At 47.5% G+C, this 15,934-nt stretch overlaps 2 protein-coding genes across 2 annotated transcripts; one reads left to right on the forward strand and one right to left on the reverse strand.

Moving 5' to 3' along the window:
• Positions 1-329: 329 nt before the first annotated feature.
• Positions 330-5,073, reverse strand: Psmb5 (proteasome 20S subunit beta 5). The gene is made up of 3 exons (XM_075949654.1): positions 4,848-5,073; positions 3,508-3,814; positions 330-830 (listed from the first exon to the last, which is right to left on the reverse strand). The coding sequence occupies exons 1-3, from the start codon at positions 5,043-5,045 to the stop codon at positions 544-546; spliced, it is 792 nt and encodes a 263-aa protein (XP_075805769.1). The 5' UTR covers positions 5,046-5,073; the 3' UTR covers positions 330-543.
• A 9,482-nt stretch (positions 5,074-14,555) lies between these two features.
• Positions 14,556-15,491, forward strand: Psmb11 (proteasome subunit beta 11). Its single transcript, XM_075950173.1, has one exon. It carries the CDS (start codon positions 14,556-14,558, stop codon positions 15,489-15,491), a length of 936 nt encoding a protein of 311 aa, XP_075806288.1.
• Positions 15,492-15,934: the final 443 nt, after the last annotated feature.

Raw genomic sequence — 15,934 nt, forward strand, 5'->3', positions numbered from 1 at the left:
CAAAGAAACCCGTCTCTCCAGGTGGGGGTTATCATTCTACACTGTGTATGGCGTCCTCCTGCCCCCACCCCTCTGCAGCCCGGGCTGGAACATCCCTGTGTATCTTTCCACCTCATCAACTTTTCATCTGCACAAACTGAAGCAGGAAGCCTCTGCCTCCTCCTGCCGCTCTCCTGCCTCGCTATTAGCTTCATGAGCGAGGACATTATGTATGCAGCAGACACGACTCCGCACCGCTGTCTCCTGTAATTACAGTGCCTTCTCTCCCACCGTCCTGGCTCGTTTGCCTGTAAAGTGCTTGAAGGACGGACAAAAGATGCAACAGAGGCCAAGGTTGAAGAGTAGTGTAATTTTAGCATCCAAGAGAGTAAAACAAACAGCTAATGCATCCATCAGGAGCCCATCAACTGTGAACACACAATGTTTCAGAGCTTTACAAGAGGTACTGAAATAACTGTGGGCTTCACTATGGAACGAGTGCTATTATTTATTGTAACCAGTAGGAGCCCCCAAACAGGTGCAGACGGCCACATCCGCTTTCCTTCAGAAGACAGCCTCTTTATACTTGTCGTGTAAGTCAGCGACATTGTCACTGGAGACATGGATCCAGCCATCCTCCCGCACGTGGTAGAGGTTGACTGAACCTCCAGAGTAGGCATCTCTGTAGGTGGCTTGGTAGATGGCTCGGCGGGCCAGATCATAAGCATCCTCCACTTGTAGGTCATAGGAGTAGCCTCGATCCATGACCCCATAAGCATACACGGAGCCAGAACCCACTGAGAAGGCAGTTCCAGAGATCCGGTTCCCCTCACTGTCTACATAGTAGAGGCCTGGAAAAGGAGACGAGGTGAGTAGGGATAAAAGGAGAAAGACCATCATTTCCTTGCTATCTCATTCATCTTCCAAGGCGATTTCTCATCTTCTCAACAAAGATGTAGCTCTGCAGAATATAGGTCTTGCATGTGCAGGTGGCCTTGGGTTTGATTTCTATCTACCAACACACGCACGCACGCACGCACGCACGTACACCACCACCATAATGGGATCTCAGCACACTTGGGCAGTGTAGGCAGGAGGACCAGGAGTTAAAGGTCAGCCATAATTATGAATTGAGTTTGAGGCTAGCCTGTGCTACAGAAAATCCTGTTTCAAACAAAACAAAATGGCTGGAAAGACTGTTCTGCAGCTAAGAATACTTGTTGCTCTTGCTAGGACCCAGGTTCAGTTCTCAGTACCCACAGGGTGGCTCACAAGTGTCTGTAACTGCAGTTCCTAGGGACCCAACGCCCTCTTCTGGCCCCCTTAGGCACTGGAAGTGCAAATGGTGCACACACACACACACACATACAAACACTCACACACATGCATATACACACATGAAAACAGAGAAACTCACAAGCGGTGCATATACACACATACAAACACTCACACACACGCATATACACACATGAAAACAGAAACTCACAAGCGGTGCATATACACAAATGCAAACACACACAGAGAAACTCATAAGCGGTGCACATACACACATGCATATACACATATGCAAACACTCACACACAGAGAAACTCACAAAGAAACAAAATAACTTTTTTTCTTTTGTTTTTTTTTGAGATAGGGTTTCTCTGTATAGTTCTGGAACTTATCCTGGAACTAGCTCTTGTAGACCAGGCTGGCCTCGAACTCACAGAGATCTGCCTGCCTTTTCCTTCTGATTGCTGGGATTGAAGGCATATGCAGCACCACCGATAATTTTTTTAAAAATTGGAGAAAGACAGAATCAAATTTCCTGTTGAGCTCCCCAGAGTGCAAGCACCATGCCAGCCATCTCTCCTCCATTATCCAAACCATCCTGTTCTACCGGCAAGTCCAAAAGGCAAGAGTGCTGGACAGTCCAAACACAGGACCTTCAGGCATGGTGGAAGGTAACACTTAAAACAGAACCCCAGGGCTGCAAGGGAGGGCTCCTTCTAGGCCAAAGACTAAATGAAACAGAGATGGCAACTATACAGCTGAGTGTTACCACCAACACAGTGACAAGTGGCTGAATGTAACCACCGCCACTGAGAAATAGTTTGGGAATTTGATATTAACTATAAACCAATTCCACTAGCTTTCTATATTTCTGATTCAATCTCACCGTGTGGCCCAGGCGGTCCTGGTTCGATACAGTTTAGGCTGGCTTTAAACTCTTGACCCTCCTGCTTTAGCCTCCATAGGGCTAAGATCACAGCTGTGATCACTTGGCTTCTCTGTTGTTTACGTTGAGGGTCAGTGAGGTACTCAGCTGTGACTGCTGTTTACCGCCAGGCCCAAAGGCCTGGATTTATTCCATAGAATAAGGGAGCCGACTCCCGTAAGTTATCCTCTGAATCCCACATGTAGGTGTTGGGATGGGTGCTTTCTTGAACTCACATATACATAAGAAATAAATAATGTAACTTAAAAGTTTTTGGTTTCTTTTTTGTTTGTTTTTTTGTTTTTCGAGACAGGATCTCTCTGTGTAGCCCTGGCTGTCCAGGAACTTGCTCTGTAGACCAGGCTGGCCTCAAACTCACAGAGACCCATCTGCCTCTGCCAACTTAAAATTTTTAAAAATGGGGTTGGAGAAATGTTCTATGGGTAAGAACACTGGCTCCTCTTGCAGAGGTCCTGGTTTGGTTCCCAGCACTCTATGGTGGCTCACAACTGTCTGTAACTCTATTCCAGGGGATCCAACACCCTCTTCTAGTCTCTTTGAACACTAGACATGCACTGTGGTGCATAGACATATAAGCAGATAAAACACCATGCACATAAAATAAAACAATGTAAAAAGCTTAATATAAAACATATAAGAGTATATTAATATATATATATGTACTCATGAGAAATTTTGAAATTATGTGTGCAGCTCACTTTTTTGTCCTGTTAGAAAACGCGAGCTTGCCAGGTGGTGCACACCTTTAATCCCAACACCCGGCAAGCAGAGACAGGTGGATTTCTGAGTTTGAGGCCAGCCTGGTCTACAGAGTGAGTTCCTGAACAGCTAGGGCTACACAGAGAAATCCTTTCCCAACTGCCCCCACCCCCCGGCAACCCCCCAAAAAACTGCCTAGAGTTTATCCATTCAGTCAACTGAATTCTCAAATATAGCTGTTTTCTAGTCCTCACAGTTTATTGTATGGGGAAGGAGGAAAATGTGCCCGTCGCTGTACTTATTGCTTTATATTCACTACACTCAACCACTGTGACAGCTCAGTCAACCAGCTGAGATGAAGAAATAGGCTAAGAGACAAGGTAACCTGAGGTCAGCTGACCGAGACAATGAATGACACAGCAAGTCTAACTCCATGCCCTTTCCTATACAGCACAATGCCTACCTTACCTTGGAGAGGGAAGGAAAAGCTAAGAACCCAGTTAACACACAATCCTCAGCATCCACTAAAAGCCCTTAATTCACCTATCCATTTAGCCCCGCCCCACTGTAGGGTCCACGCCAAGGAGCACATAGCTCCAACAACTCACCGGGGCCTCTCTTGTCCCAGCCACAGATCATGGTGCCCATGGACAGCCCCATGCCCTTGTACTGATACACCATGTTGGCAAGAAGCTTGGAGGCCGCGGCGACAGAGATGCGTTCCTTATTGCGAAGCTCATAGATTCGACATTGCCGAGCCAACAACCGCTCCCAGAAGCTGCAGTCGGCTGCACCCCCAGCCATGGTGCCCAGAAGGTAGGGGTTGATCTCGATCACTTTCTTCACGGTCTGGGAGGCAATGTAAGCACCTGCTGTGGCCCGGGAATCTGCTGCAACAATGACTCCGTGGCGAAACTGATTCAAGTCAGAGAAAACACAAAAGAGGCCACATAAGACCACTAATACTTCCAATACTTCTTTTTGTATTAATGTAAAACCAGAATATCTTTCTGTATCTTTTTGGATTGTGTAATCGAGTCCACATATTAAATGTCATTTGGGTTTAACAGCAATCTCTGATTTGAGAATAACCAGATTACTCACTTCACATATGAAGAAATAAGATTCCCCTAAGAGCACTAGGAGTTAGCTCAGTGGTTAAGAGCACTGTCTAGTCTGTTCTTCAGGGTCGAGTTCAGTTCCCAGCACACACGTACACCTTAGTGGGTGTGCACAAGCCTTATTTACTTTTCATTCCAATGAATCCGATGCCCTCTCTCCCCTCTGCGAGCACTACACACGTAGTGAATACACATAAAGGCAAAACACACAGAAATAAGAATGAATCGGGCTGGAGATAGCGCAGTGGTTAAGAGCACTGTCTGTTCTTCCAGAGGACTTGGGTTCAATTCCAAGCACGACATGGCGGCTCACAACTGTCTGTAACTATAGTTCCAGAAGACTTGACACCTTCACACAGACGTACATTTAAGCAAAATCTAATGCATATGAAATAAAATTATTTAAAATATAAATGAATCTTTAAAGACTCGCCGAAGAGCCACAACTAGTTATTTAGAGGTGGCACAGGGACCTTAATTGTTTGGCACCCACTACAGTAGTGCTCGGACTTCATCAAGCTCCGGGGAGGGGACCCCCAGTTTGTAAAACCTTTGGTGAACCACTACAACAGTTTTCCCTCCGCCGCCACGGTTCGCTGTTACCGCCGCTTTCCTTCTTGAACAGGGACAAACGGGGACCCCTAGGAGCCATGACCCAGACAGTCCCGGTCTCCTTCCCTCACCGCCCCCGCTCCCACCTCCCCTTTTTCAAGATTATCAGACAGCGAAACCGCTAAAGGTCGGGGTGAGAGGACCGAACCTCCGCCCGCCTCGGTTCCTGCTGGGATGCCCGAGAGGCGTGAGCCGCAGGGCGGCTGACTGAGCACCTTGAAGGCCAGGGTGGTGGTTCCATGAAGCAATTCGATCCTCGGGTCCTCGGGGACACCCCAGCCGGGCGCGGCCAGGCTCAGCCCATCAGCGGGACTCCCCGGACCCAGGTCCAGCAGATCTGCGCGACCTCCGAGTCCAAAAAACCCATGCTGGTTCACCGGCAAAGGCCGCTGTAACACGCTAGCAAGCGCCATCTCTAGTGAGGGCAACAGGAACTAACTCTGAGACCGCCTCCGAAGAACGGACGGGCAGCGCCGCCCTGTCACAGCTTCACGTCCCAGGAAGTCTATAGGGAGGGGGCCATTTTTACTCCGGGCAACCACGCCTCCACGTGCCTGCGCCGGGCTGATTTCACCCAGGAAGGGCGGAAACGAACGCTAAAAGGATGCGACTACCGTTTTTTACTTTGGTCATCGAGGTAGTACCCACAGAGTAACTTCAGATTCCTAGAGAGTGGTTGCTACGTTCTCGTTGAGTGAGGGCCATCTTTGAGAAGGGCGTGACTGCTTGAGAATCCAACTTGGGTTCTGGCGTTTGGTCGCCGCCCAGACCCAGGTTCAGGTTACACGCTGCATCTGTTTCTAAAAACCCTGTCAACGAGGGGTTGCCATTTTTTTTAAGGTCACCCTTCCCAATTCTGGTTAAAATAATTGTTTTCAGGCCATTTTCTTATGGTATTAATTCAGTCGCATTAGTTTGTGGTAAAAACAAACTAGACACCTCCTCGGTGACACAAGCCTTTAACCCCAGCACTCCGTTGGCAGAGGCAGCCTGGTCTATGAAGCGAGTTCCAGGACAGCCAGGGCTACCCAGAGAAACTGTCTCGGAAACAAACAGCAACAGCACTGCTTCTTTTTAAATAACATTCATACCACAGCTGTTTTTGTGTTTTTGGTTTTTGAAATGGTCATATTCTATATCCTGAAACTCACTTAATGTGGCCCAGTCTACCCTCCAACTCTACAGGCCCTCCTGCCTTGTCTCAGAATTATGGGATTGCAAACCTGAGCCACCACACCAGGGTCGCTATTCCTTCAAAGACTTTTGTTTTGTTTTTTATTTATTTATTATTTTTTTTGGTGGGGGGGCAGTGTCTCACTATATAGGGCTGGAACTTGCTATGTAGACCAGGCTAACCTCGAAATCATGGTGATCCTCCTGCCTCCAAAGTGCTGGGATTAAAGGCACTCACCTCACCCTGCTGAAAGTAACCAGTTTCTAAGATTCTCTTCCACCTTCTAGTGAGAATTTTTATTTTTTTATTTTATTTTATTTTTGGTTTTTCAAGACAGGGTTTCTCAGTGGTTTTGGAGCCTGTCCTGGAACTAGCTCTTGTAGACCAGGCTGGTCTCGAACTCACAGAGATCCGCCTACCTCTGCCTCCCAAGTGCTAGGATTAAAGGCGTGCGCCACCACCGCCCAGAGAATTTTTAGTAATAGATTGCCTGTAAGGCAAATAAAATAAAGATTGAAAAACAAACCATTTGGTTACTTGAAAAAGGATAGTCTCAGTTTAGTGCCTACTTTTTTTATTTGTTTTTTATATTTTCAAGACAGGGTTTCTCTGTGTGACTCTGGCTATCCTGGAACTCACTATGTAGACCAGGCTAGCCTTGAACTCTGACTCCCAGGTGTTGGGATTAAAGGCACGTGCCACAATGCCTTCCTTCGCACCTGACATTAAATCAGTAGTAATTGACATGTGAGACTCTGAAGGAGAGTTGTGGGTCCATAAAGATGCAGCCGGAGATCCGACTGCAGCCTGCCAAGATTGGCTTCATCAGGAACAGGCGATGTTTCACGGCCTCTTCTTCCCCCCTCCCCCCACCCTTACCGCTCAACACTTTTGGGAATGATAACAAGTCAAGAAGTAGAAACGTGTACGAAATGTTGCTTCCTGCTTTGTGGGTCTATGAAGTCGGCGTCTAGCCTTGCTTGTTGGATCCAGCTATCCGTATCTAAATTCAGTGTTCCTTCATTGCCCAGCTCAGGCGGTCCTCTCTTACAGCCTTGGCATGTGCAGTGTTTTCCATGCTGAAACCTGGCAACCTTTTCCGAATCCTACAGCCAGAGGATTTTTATCCGTCTCACACTTAGGTAGTGGAGGAAATGCAGGGTAGGGCTTGTGAGAGGACACAGTGAGAGAGCTGGAACTGACTTCAGTTTGGAGCCCCAGCACTAAGCTAAAAAGCTGGGTGTGGGCATGAGCACCCATAGCCCCAGTGCTGGGCAACAGCAACAAGTCGATCCCAGATGCTTGCTGGTCAGCTAGACGGGGAGAAAACCAGCATTTTAGTTTTGTTGAGAGACCCTATCTCAAAGGAATACGGTGCAGAGATAGAGCAGGACATGGGAATCTGTTCCACATGGACCCCCACATGCACACACCTGCATGTTGTTTTTCCTCCGCACAGTGGCTGCACCGAAGCTGCTGCTTCAGCCAGACGGCAGCTCTGCAGTTCCCGACTAGCTTCTCAGACAGCCACCTGGCAGGACTTTTACATCCCACCGGATCCCCCTCCTGATGCCACCAAATGTAGTGTTTTGTTCTGTTCTGTTTTTTTGAGGCAGGGTTTCTCTGTAGCTTTGGTTCCTGTCCTGGAACTAGCTCTTATAGACCAGGCTGGTCTTGAACTCACAGAGATGCGCCTGCCTCTTTCTCCTGAGTGCTGGGATTAAAGGCGTGCGCCACCACCGCCTGACAAATGTACTTTTTACTAACTCTCTGTCAGTCTGTTTATCAATAAGACTCGGGAGTCAGAGACTGGGGTGAAAACCTGCCAACTCAGAGAGGTTGAGGAGCAACTAGCTGACCTTCACTCTTCTCTGGTGTCTCAGAAAGAGGGCATCCTTCCACTCCACCACACTAAAAAAGACCACCATGCTTAAAGTTCCTCCCTACTACTTCCTGTGTATCTCTACCCATCTTCCGGATACCCTCAGACTCTCTATGATTACTTTCTTTCTTTTCTTTTTTCTTTTTTTTTGATTTTTCGAGACAGGGTTTCTCTGTAGCTTTTGGTTCCTGTCCTGGAACTAGCTCTTGTAGACCAGAGCTGGCCTCGAACTCACAGAGATCCGCCTGCCTCTGCCTCCCGAGTGCTGGGATTAAAGGCGTGCGCCACCACCGCCCGGCTCTATGATTACTTTCTATCAGCTAGTTACTGGCTCTGCTTCCTGACACAAGGCTGATTTTATATAATTAACACAAACGCAAACTCAGGGTTCACAGTGTGGTTGAATATCCCGCAACACATGCACAGCCTTCCACATACCCCTGCCACACACACAGGGAAAAAGAGAGGCAAAGTTCCTGTTGCGTGTGTGTTCTTTGCAATCACTTCTGTAATGTATCCAGTCCTCTGACTGCTTTGAATGGTTTGTCCTTCCTTCCTCCCTTCCCTTCTTTCCTTTCTTCCTTTTTTTTCTTTTTCTTTTTTTTGATTCTTCAAGACAGGATTTCTCTGTGTAACAGCCCTGGATATCTCTCTCTCTCTCTCTCTCTCTCTCTCTCTCTCTCTCTCTCTCTCTCTCTCCCTCCCTCCCTCCCTCCCTCCCTCCCTCCCTCTCTCTCTCTCTCTCTCTCTCTCTCTCTCTCTCTCTCTCTCTCTCCCTCTCTCTCTCTCTCTCTCTCTCTCTCTCTCTCTCTCTCTACCAGGCTGACCTTGAACTCACAGAGATCCACCTGCCTCTGCCACTCGAGTGCTGGGATTAAAAGCAAGCACCATGACCACTGCCCAGCTCTTTTTCTTTTTTTAAAGTTTAAACTGGGTGTAGTGCTTTAAATCTTTAATCCCCGAACTTGGAAAGCAGACAGGTGGAACTCTGTGAATTCAAGGCCAGCCTGGTCTAACTAGAAAATTTGAGTCCAGCTACAGTCACATAATGAGACCCAGGCTCCAAAACAAACAAAAAATTTCAATTCCATATTATTTCTCTCTCACCCCACCTCTCTTCCCGCGTGTGTGTGGGGGGGGGTGTGGAGGTCAGAGGACAGTTTGCAGGGGGCATTTCTGACCATCTACCATGTGGGTTCTGAAAATCAAGCTCGTCTTCAGGCTTGGTGTCTGGAGCCCCCACCTGCTAAGCCATCTTGCCAGCTCACCTTCAGTGTCTTAGTCCCTAGGTCCTGAAATGCTCTCCTGAACTAGTTTCCTGGTCCTAAAGGTTGTCACTCTCTAACTAATTAGCTGGAGACTCAGTCTTGTTGTCCTACAAAGACGTCAACAAGTGTTCTAGTTCAGAGGTGTTGAGGTCAGTATAGATACAGGTCCACTGGAACAAGTGATGCAAATGGTTTTGATAAGGAGATCTGGGGTCCACTTGGGTTCCATTGCTCCTCAAAATCAGAGCCTTACCAGTATGTTTGCATGTTGCATGCCATTTCCTGGAGAGATATGAACAAATGTCTGTCTATCACTCCACATGGAGCACCATGGACAGACCAAAGAACTAGTCACCCAGGTCTAGCATGGTGACCCAATGAGCTCACATGTGGTTACTTAGAGGTGCCTGACTAAGTGGTTATTTATAGGAACCTGGGCAACTAATAGAAGCTATACTACCAAATAATAGTCTCTTTCCCCAACAGCTGTTAACTGGGGGCTGGAGGCATGACTCAGCAACTAAGTGCACTGTCTGCTTTTACAGAGGTTGTGGGTTCAATTCCCGGCATCTACATGGTGATTCAGAACCATCCGTAACTCCAGTTCCAGGAGAGACATTGCCTTCATCTGACCTTCATGGACACCAAGCATGAATGTTGTATACATACTAAATGCAGGCAAAATGCTCATACATAAAACAAAATGAGTAAATTAGTTTTAAAAACACATACACAACTGTGAACTGCTTACTGTCCCTTTGGGAGAGTCAGAGCCTGGTGTGTGCCCCCTCCCTGTGGTCTCTCCAACACTGTTTCCCTTTCTCATCATCTTGGGAGGATGTCATATGAACAATCACATCTACTCTCATTCAAGAAGGCAATAGTTGTATCCTGTCCAGAGGACAGAGTTTCACTTAAGAAGTAGAGGCGGAGCCGGGGTGGTGGTGGCGCACGCCTTTAATCCCAGCACTCAGGAGGCAGGGGCAGGGGAATCTCTATGAGTTCGAGGCCAGCCTGGCCTACAAGAGCTAGTTCCAGGACAGGAACCAAAAGCTACAGAGAAACCCTGTCTCGAAAAATCAATAAAAAAAAAAAAAAAAGAAGTAGAGGCGGGAGGATAGTGAGTTTGAAGCAAACATGGGCTACTGAGGGAGTTGAAGGCAAGCTTTATCTACAGAACAAGATCCTGCCTCAAAACCAAAACAGTATCCCAGCACAGGTGAGGCAGAGGCAGGGAGATCTTTGTGAGTTCAAGGCCAACTGGTCCACGTAGTGAGACCCTGTCTCAAAAACATAACAAAACAAAACAGGAAAAACTCTGGGTAGTGGTGGTGCACACCTTTGTTCCCAGCCCTTGGGAGGCTGAGGCAAATGGATCTCAATGAGTTCAAGGCCAGCCTGGTTTACAAAGCGAGTTCTAGGACAGGCTCCAAAGCTACACAGAGAAACCATCTCAAAAAAAATGGGGTGGGGGGAGCTGGAGAGATGGCTCAGAGGTTAAGAGCACTGACTGTTCTTCCAGAGGAACAGAGTTCAATTCCCAGCAACCATGTGGTGGCTGACAACCATCTCTAACAAGATTTAGTGCCCTCTTCTGATATGTGATAACAGAGTACACAATAAATAAATAAATAAATAACCATACAAACAAACACACAAACAAATAAAAACAAAACAAAACCCACAGAAAACAACACTCCCCAAAACAGCAGCAATAATGAGAAATACTGGGTGTGATGGCACACGCTTAGAAGGAGAGTTCAAAGTGAATCTAAATTAGCTAACTACACGGTGAGTTTTGTGATAGCTCAAACTGAACAGAGGCACCTTGGCTCCACATTAAAAATCAAACGAACAAATAAAACAAAACACTGAAATCAACCCCCCTCTTCAAGCCACAACTTTACATTTTTAAGCTCATACTGGGGAAGGATTTCAGAATGCATGGCACTTAAACCAGACATTGAGGAATAGGATTTAAATTCTGGAGACAGGGGGAGCAGAAGTAGAAAATGTGCTAGGAATAGAAAGAAAAGAGATTGTGGGATGGATTTGGACTGGCCGATAGTGGACTGTGGTGGAATATACTGTAACTAGGCAAAGACGGGTTACGTTTGTTTACATTGCATTTGTTCAATGATGTAAAGATGTGTTGCTTTGCTTGGTTTAATTAAAAGCTGAACAATCAATAACTAGGCAGTAGAGAAATAGGCAGAGCAGCTGGGCAGAGAGAATAAATAGGAGGAGGGGAGAATGAGGGAGGAAAAGGAGGCGATGCTTGGGGCCAGCCAGGCAGTTACCAGCCAGTAAGACATGGGAAAAGCAGTAGGAGCAGGGTATACAGAATGAAAGTAAGGTAAAAAGCCTCAAGACAAGATGTAGAAGACGGACAGGTTAAAATGAGTTATAAGAGCTAATGGGACAAGCATAAGCTAAGGCTGAGCATTCATAATTATAATAAATCTCGGTGTCATGATTTGGAAGCTGATTAGCAGTCCAAGAAAGCCCGCTACATTTGGCACCCAATGTGAAGCTCCAAAATGCTATTTTCCCTTTATCACAGTGGCTGTCCTTTAAACTACTAGCCACTGGCTACTAAGGCCTTAGCCTGGGTGGATTCCATTCCCCCAGACGGTGGCTCTGTTTCTGCTGCTGAAGGTAGCTTTAACTAAAACTCTATCATTCTAATAAAACTTGAAATTCAAAGGCTAGGGTGAAAACCTGCAAGCTCAGAGAGTTAGAGAAGCAGCTGTCTAGTTTTCTCTCTTTGCTGGCTTCCTCTTCCTTCTTTCACACCACCCCAACTAAAAACTCATGCTACTGCCAGGCGGAGGTGGCACACACCTTTAAACCCTACACTCAGGAGGCAGAGGCAGGCAGATCTCTGAGTCTGAGGCCACCCTGGGCTACAGGGTGAATTTCAGGACAGCCAGGGCTGTAACACAGAGAAACCCTGTCTCCAAGAGTCAAACCCAAACCAACAAAAGCCACACTACACTTCTCCCTTCTACTTCCTGTCAGCTAGTTGCCAATTCTGCCTCTTTGAGCCAAGGTTAGTTTTATTTAATGCAAATGAAACGAATCTTTACATAGTTAGGCAAATGCATGGTAAACAAATGTAACACATCTTTGCCTAGTTAAACAAATATTCCACAATAGTGGACTTATTTTTTAATTTTATTTTCTTTTATTTTTTTTATTTTTATTTATTTTTTTGAGACAGAGTCTCTCTATGTAGACCTGGCTTTCCTTGTACTCACAGAGATCTGCATGCCTCTGAGTGTCCACTTAGGAGACCATCAGCTGTCCCGGCCCGACTCGATGATGGCATGAGGTAGGAGGATTTCACTCCATTCTTACAGAGAACTGTAAACAGAGACTGCCACCCAGACCCAAATAATCACAAAGAACTTATATCGATTACAGCACTGTTTGGCCGATGTCTCAGGCATATTTCTAGCTAGCTCTTATGTCTTAAGTTAACCCATTTCTATTAATCTATGTATCGCCATGAGAGGCTGTGGCTTACCAGTAATGTTCTGGCATCTTTCTCTTTTGGTGGCTACACGGCATCTCCCTGACTCTGCCTACTCTATTTCTATCTCTGTTCGGATTTCCTGCCTATCTTTACTTTGCCAAGCCATTGGCTGAAACAACTTGATTCATCAGCCAATAAAAGCAACACATATACAGAAGGACATCCCACATCAGAGAGTCTGAAACTTTGTAGTATTTTTTTAATTTTTATTTCGTGCATGCTAATGTTTTGCCTGCTGTGTGAAGGTGTCAGATCCCCTGAAACTGGAACTACAGGCAATCATGAGCTGCCATGTGGGTACAGGGAATTGAACCCAGGTCCTCTAGAAGAGCAGCCAGTGTTTTTAACCACTGAGCCATCTCTCCAGCTCCCTATAGTATTTATTTTAAAAGTTATTTGTTTGTTTACTTGTTTATCTGAGGTAGAGTCTTTTGGCTGGCCTGGAACTCACAAGCCTCCCATCTGAGCCTGGAATGCTGGAATTGATAATAGGTATGTATCATTACATATGGATGCCTTCAGATTATTATTTTATCATTTTTGTGATGCCAGTTTGGGCATCTAGGCAAATACTGCACTTATAAGCTCCATGGATACCTAGGAAGGCCATCTTTTGAAAAATGAACAAATTATTTACTTGCTTAGCAAGCCTGGCAACCAGAGTTTGAGCCTTAGAACATGAAAAAGCCAGATGCCGGGGCTGGAGAGATGGCTCAGTGGTTAAGAGTGCTGTCTGCTCTTCCAGAGGTCCTGAGTTCAATTCCCAGCAACCACATGGTGGTTCACAACCATCTGTAGTGAGATCTGGCGCCCTCCTCTGGTGTGTGGGCATACATGGAGGCAGAATGTTGTATACATAATAAATAAATAAATCTTAAAAAAAAAGCCAGATGCCAACCCTCAGGAGGCAGAGGCAGGTGGATCTCTCAGCTCAAGGCCAACCTTGAGCCTCCTGAGGGTTGGCATCTGGCTTTTCAATATGGGTTCTGAGGCTCAAACTCTGGTTGCCAGGCTTGCTAAGCAAGTGCTTTTATCTACCTACTAGTGATCGTCCCAACCTAGGAATGCCATCTTTGTGTGCACACAGAAGGACCCCTTTGTCCCCAAAGCAGAAGAGAAACTTTCATGTTCTGGCACTCTTACCCCTCAGTATCCTGATTTTCGGGGAGGTGTTGAAGTCTTCTCCTTTTCCCTCTAACAGAAACTCCCGTCTTTTCTGTGTTTAACACAGTCCATGTTAGACCTCCATCTTTTTTTTAATATTTTATTTATTTATTATGTATACAATATTCTGTCTATGTGTATGTCTGAAGGCCAGAAGAGGGCACCAGACCTCATTACAGATGGTTGTGAGCCACCATGTGGTTGCTGGGAATTGAACTCAGGACCTTTGGAAGAGCAGGCAATGCTCTTAACCACTGAGCCATCTCTCCAGCCCCCTCCATCTTTTTTTTGTTGTTGTGTTTTTGTTTTTGTTTTTCGAGACAGGGTTTCTCTGTAGCTTTGGAGTCTGTCCTGGAACTAGCTCTTGTAGACCAGGCTGGCCTCGAACTCCCAGAGATCCGCCTGCCTCTGCCTCCCGAGTGCTGGGATTAAAGGCGTGCGCCACCACCGCCCGGCTTGTTACACCTCCATCTTGCCATGAGTTGGAAGTCTTTGCTTGCCTAATGTCCCACAGCAAAGCCAAGGAGGATGCAGCCTCGCTCCTTCCTCTTGCATCCACTCTTCTCTGCAGTTACCCTAATCCCCACCCCTACCCCTGCTGGGCAGATAGAGGTTGACAGACAGGAGACTCTTAGGTGACTGAGAGGTGGCGTCTCCCCAGCGCCAGAACCTCTGCTGGCACATTCTCTCTCCTCTTGGCAGTTCTCTGATGTGGGTGGAGATGCTTTACCAACCAATCCAGAAGCCTGACTTGAGATCGGGAGCAACAAAGCCTCACAAAGTCTCATTTACCACCAGTTCTGGCTGTGGTCCAGCTTCTCAACGGCGTCCTTCTCCCCTTCTGACCCAAGCCTCAAATGCTGCCTGACTCCTTCCAACTTACACTCAGCCTCAGAGATGGCTCTGCAGGATGTCTGCAAGTGGCAGGTTCCTGATACCCAGGGGCTATCCCCCCATTTGCCTGAGGCTGGTGGCTGGGCTGTGCCTCGGGGCTGTGACCCTCAAACTTTCCTGCAGATCTATGGCCCCAGACTGGCTCATGGCACCACCACCCTGGCTTTTCGATTCCTTCACGGTGTCATCGCTGCAGCTGACACTCGTTCCTCCTGTGGCAGCTATGTGGCATGTCCGGCCTCACGAAAGGTCATCCCTGTGCACCGGCACCTTCTGGGTACCACCTCTGGCACCTCTGCTGATTGTGTCACATGGTATCGGGTATTACAGCGGGAGCTGCGACTTCGGGAACTGAGGGAAGGTCAGCTGCCCAGTGTGGCGGGCACAGCCAAACTCTTGTCAACTATGATGTCCCGCTACCGGGGTCTGGATCTGTGTGTGGCCACAGCCCTGTGTGGCTGGGACCACTCTGGCCCTGCCCTCTTCTATGTCTACAGCGATGGCACTTGTCTGCAGGGAGACATCTTCTCTGTGGGCTCTGGATCTCCGTATGCCTATGGTGTGCTTGACCGTAGCTACCACTATGACATGACCATTCAGGAAGCCTATACTCTGGCCCGCTGTGCTGTGGCCCATGCCACCCACCGTGATGCTTATTCAGGGGGCTCAGTGGACCTTTTCCACGTTCAAGAGTCTGGATGGGAGTATGTGTCCCGCAGTGATGCCTACGTGCTATACATGGAGCTGCAGAAAGCCCCAGGCTTGCCGGAGCCGGAGCGGGAGCCGGAGCGGGAGCCGGAGCAGGAGGCGGAAGTCAGTCAAGTCCGCTCTGGACCCGCCACTCCACAAGATGCTGCAGGAGGTGGAGAACTCTTTGTGGAGCCAGAGGAGGTGACAGCAGAAGACGACAGGATAAAAGTGAAGACTGAAATGATTTGAGAAATGACAGCACCTGGGGACCCAGACAAGGCGGGTAGGTCGCGGAATGAGGCTGCCTTAGTGGGGCTGGTTCTGAAGCAGCCTCATGGCATCTGGCTCTGGCTTTTCCGGGTTGCCTGCTCTTTTTAAGTCCCTATCCTTTCTGCCTCCTGGAGCTATTGATGTCTCTGCCCAACCTGTCCTGAGGATGCCCAGATGGATGGCATCGCCTCTTCTGCCTCTAAACTGACTCTGCCAACACTTGTTGCGTGTCTACTGCACACCAACTGCCCTGCTATGTGCTAGACCCTTTCTTGCTGTCCTGTCCCAATCTCTATTCTCATTTTGGTCCTTATTTGTCTGAGTGTTTATCTCTCTCTCCTGGTCACTTCTCAACTAGGTCAGGCAGGCCAGCCAGGAGAGAGCAGCCTCCTCAGAAAGACTTAGAAACCCCAGGGCCGCAG

The sequence above is a fragment of the Microtus pennsylvanicus genome, chromosome 15 (assembly GCF_037038515.1).
Source record: "Microtus pennsylvanicus isolate mMicPen1 chromosome 15, mMicPen1.hap1, whole genome shotgun sequence".
In the NCBI taxonomy this organism is placed as follows: domain Eukaryota; kingdom Metazoa; phylum Chordata; class Mammalia; order Rodentia; family Cricetidae; genus Microtus; species Microtus pennsylvanicus.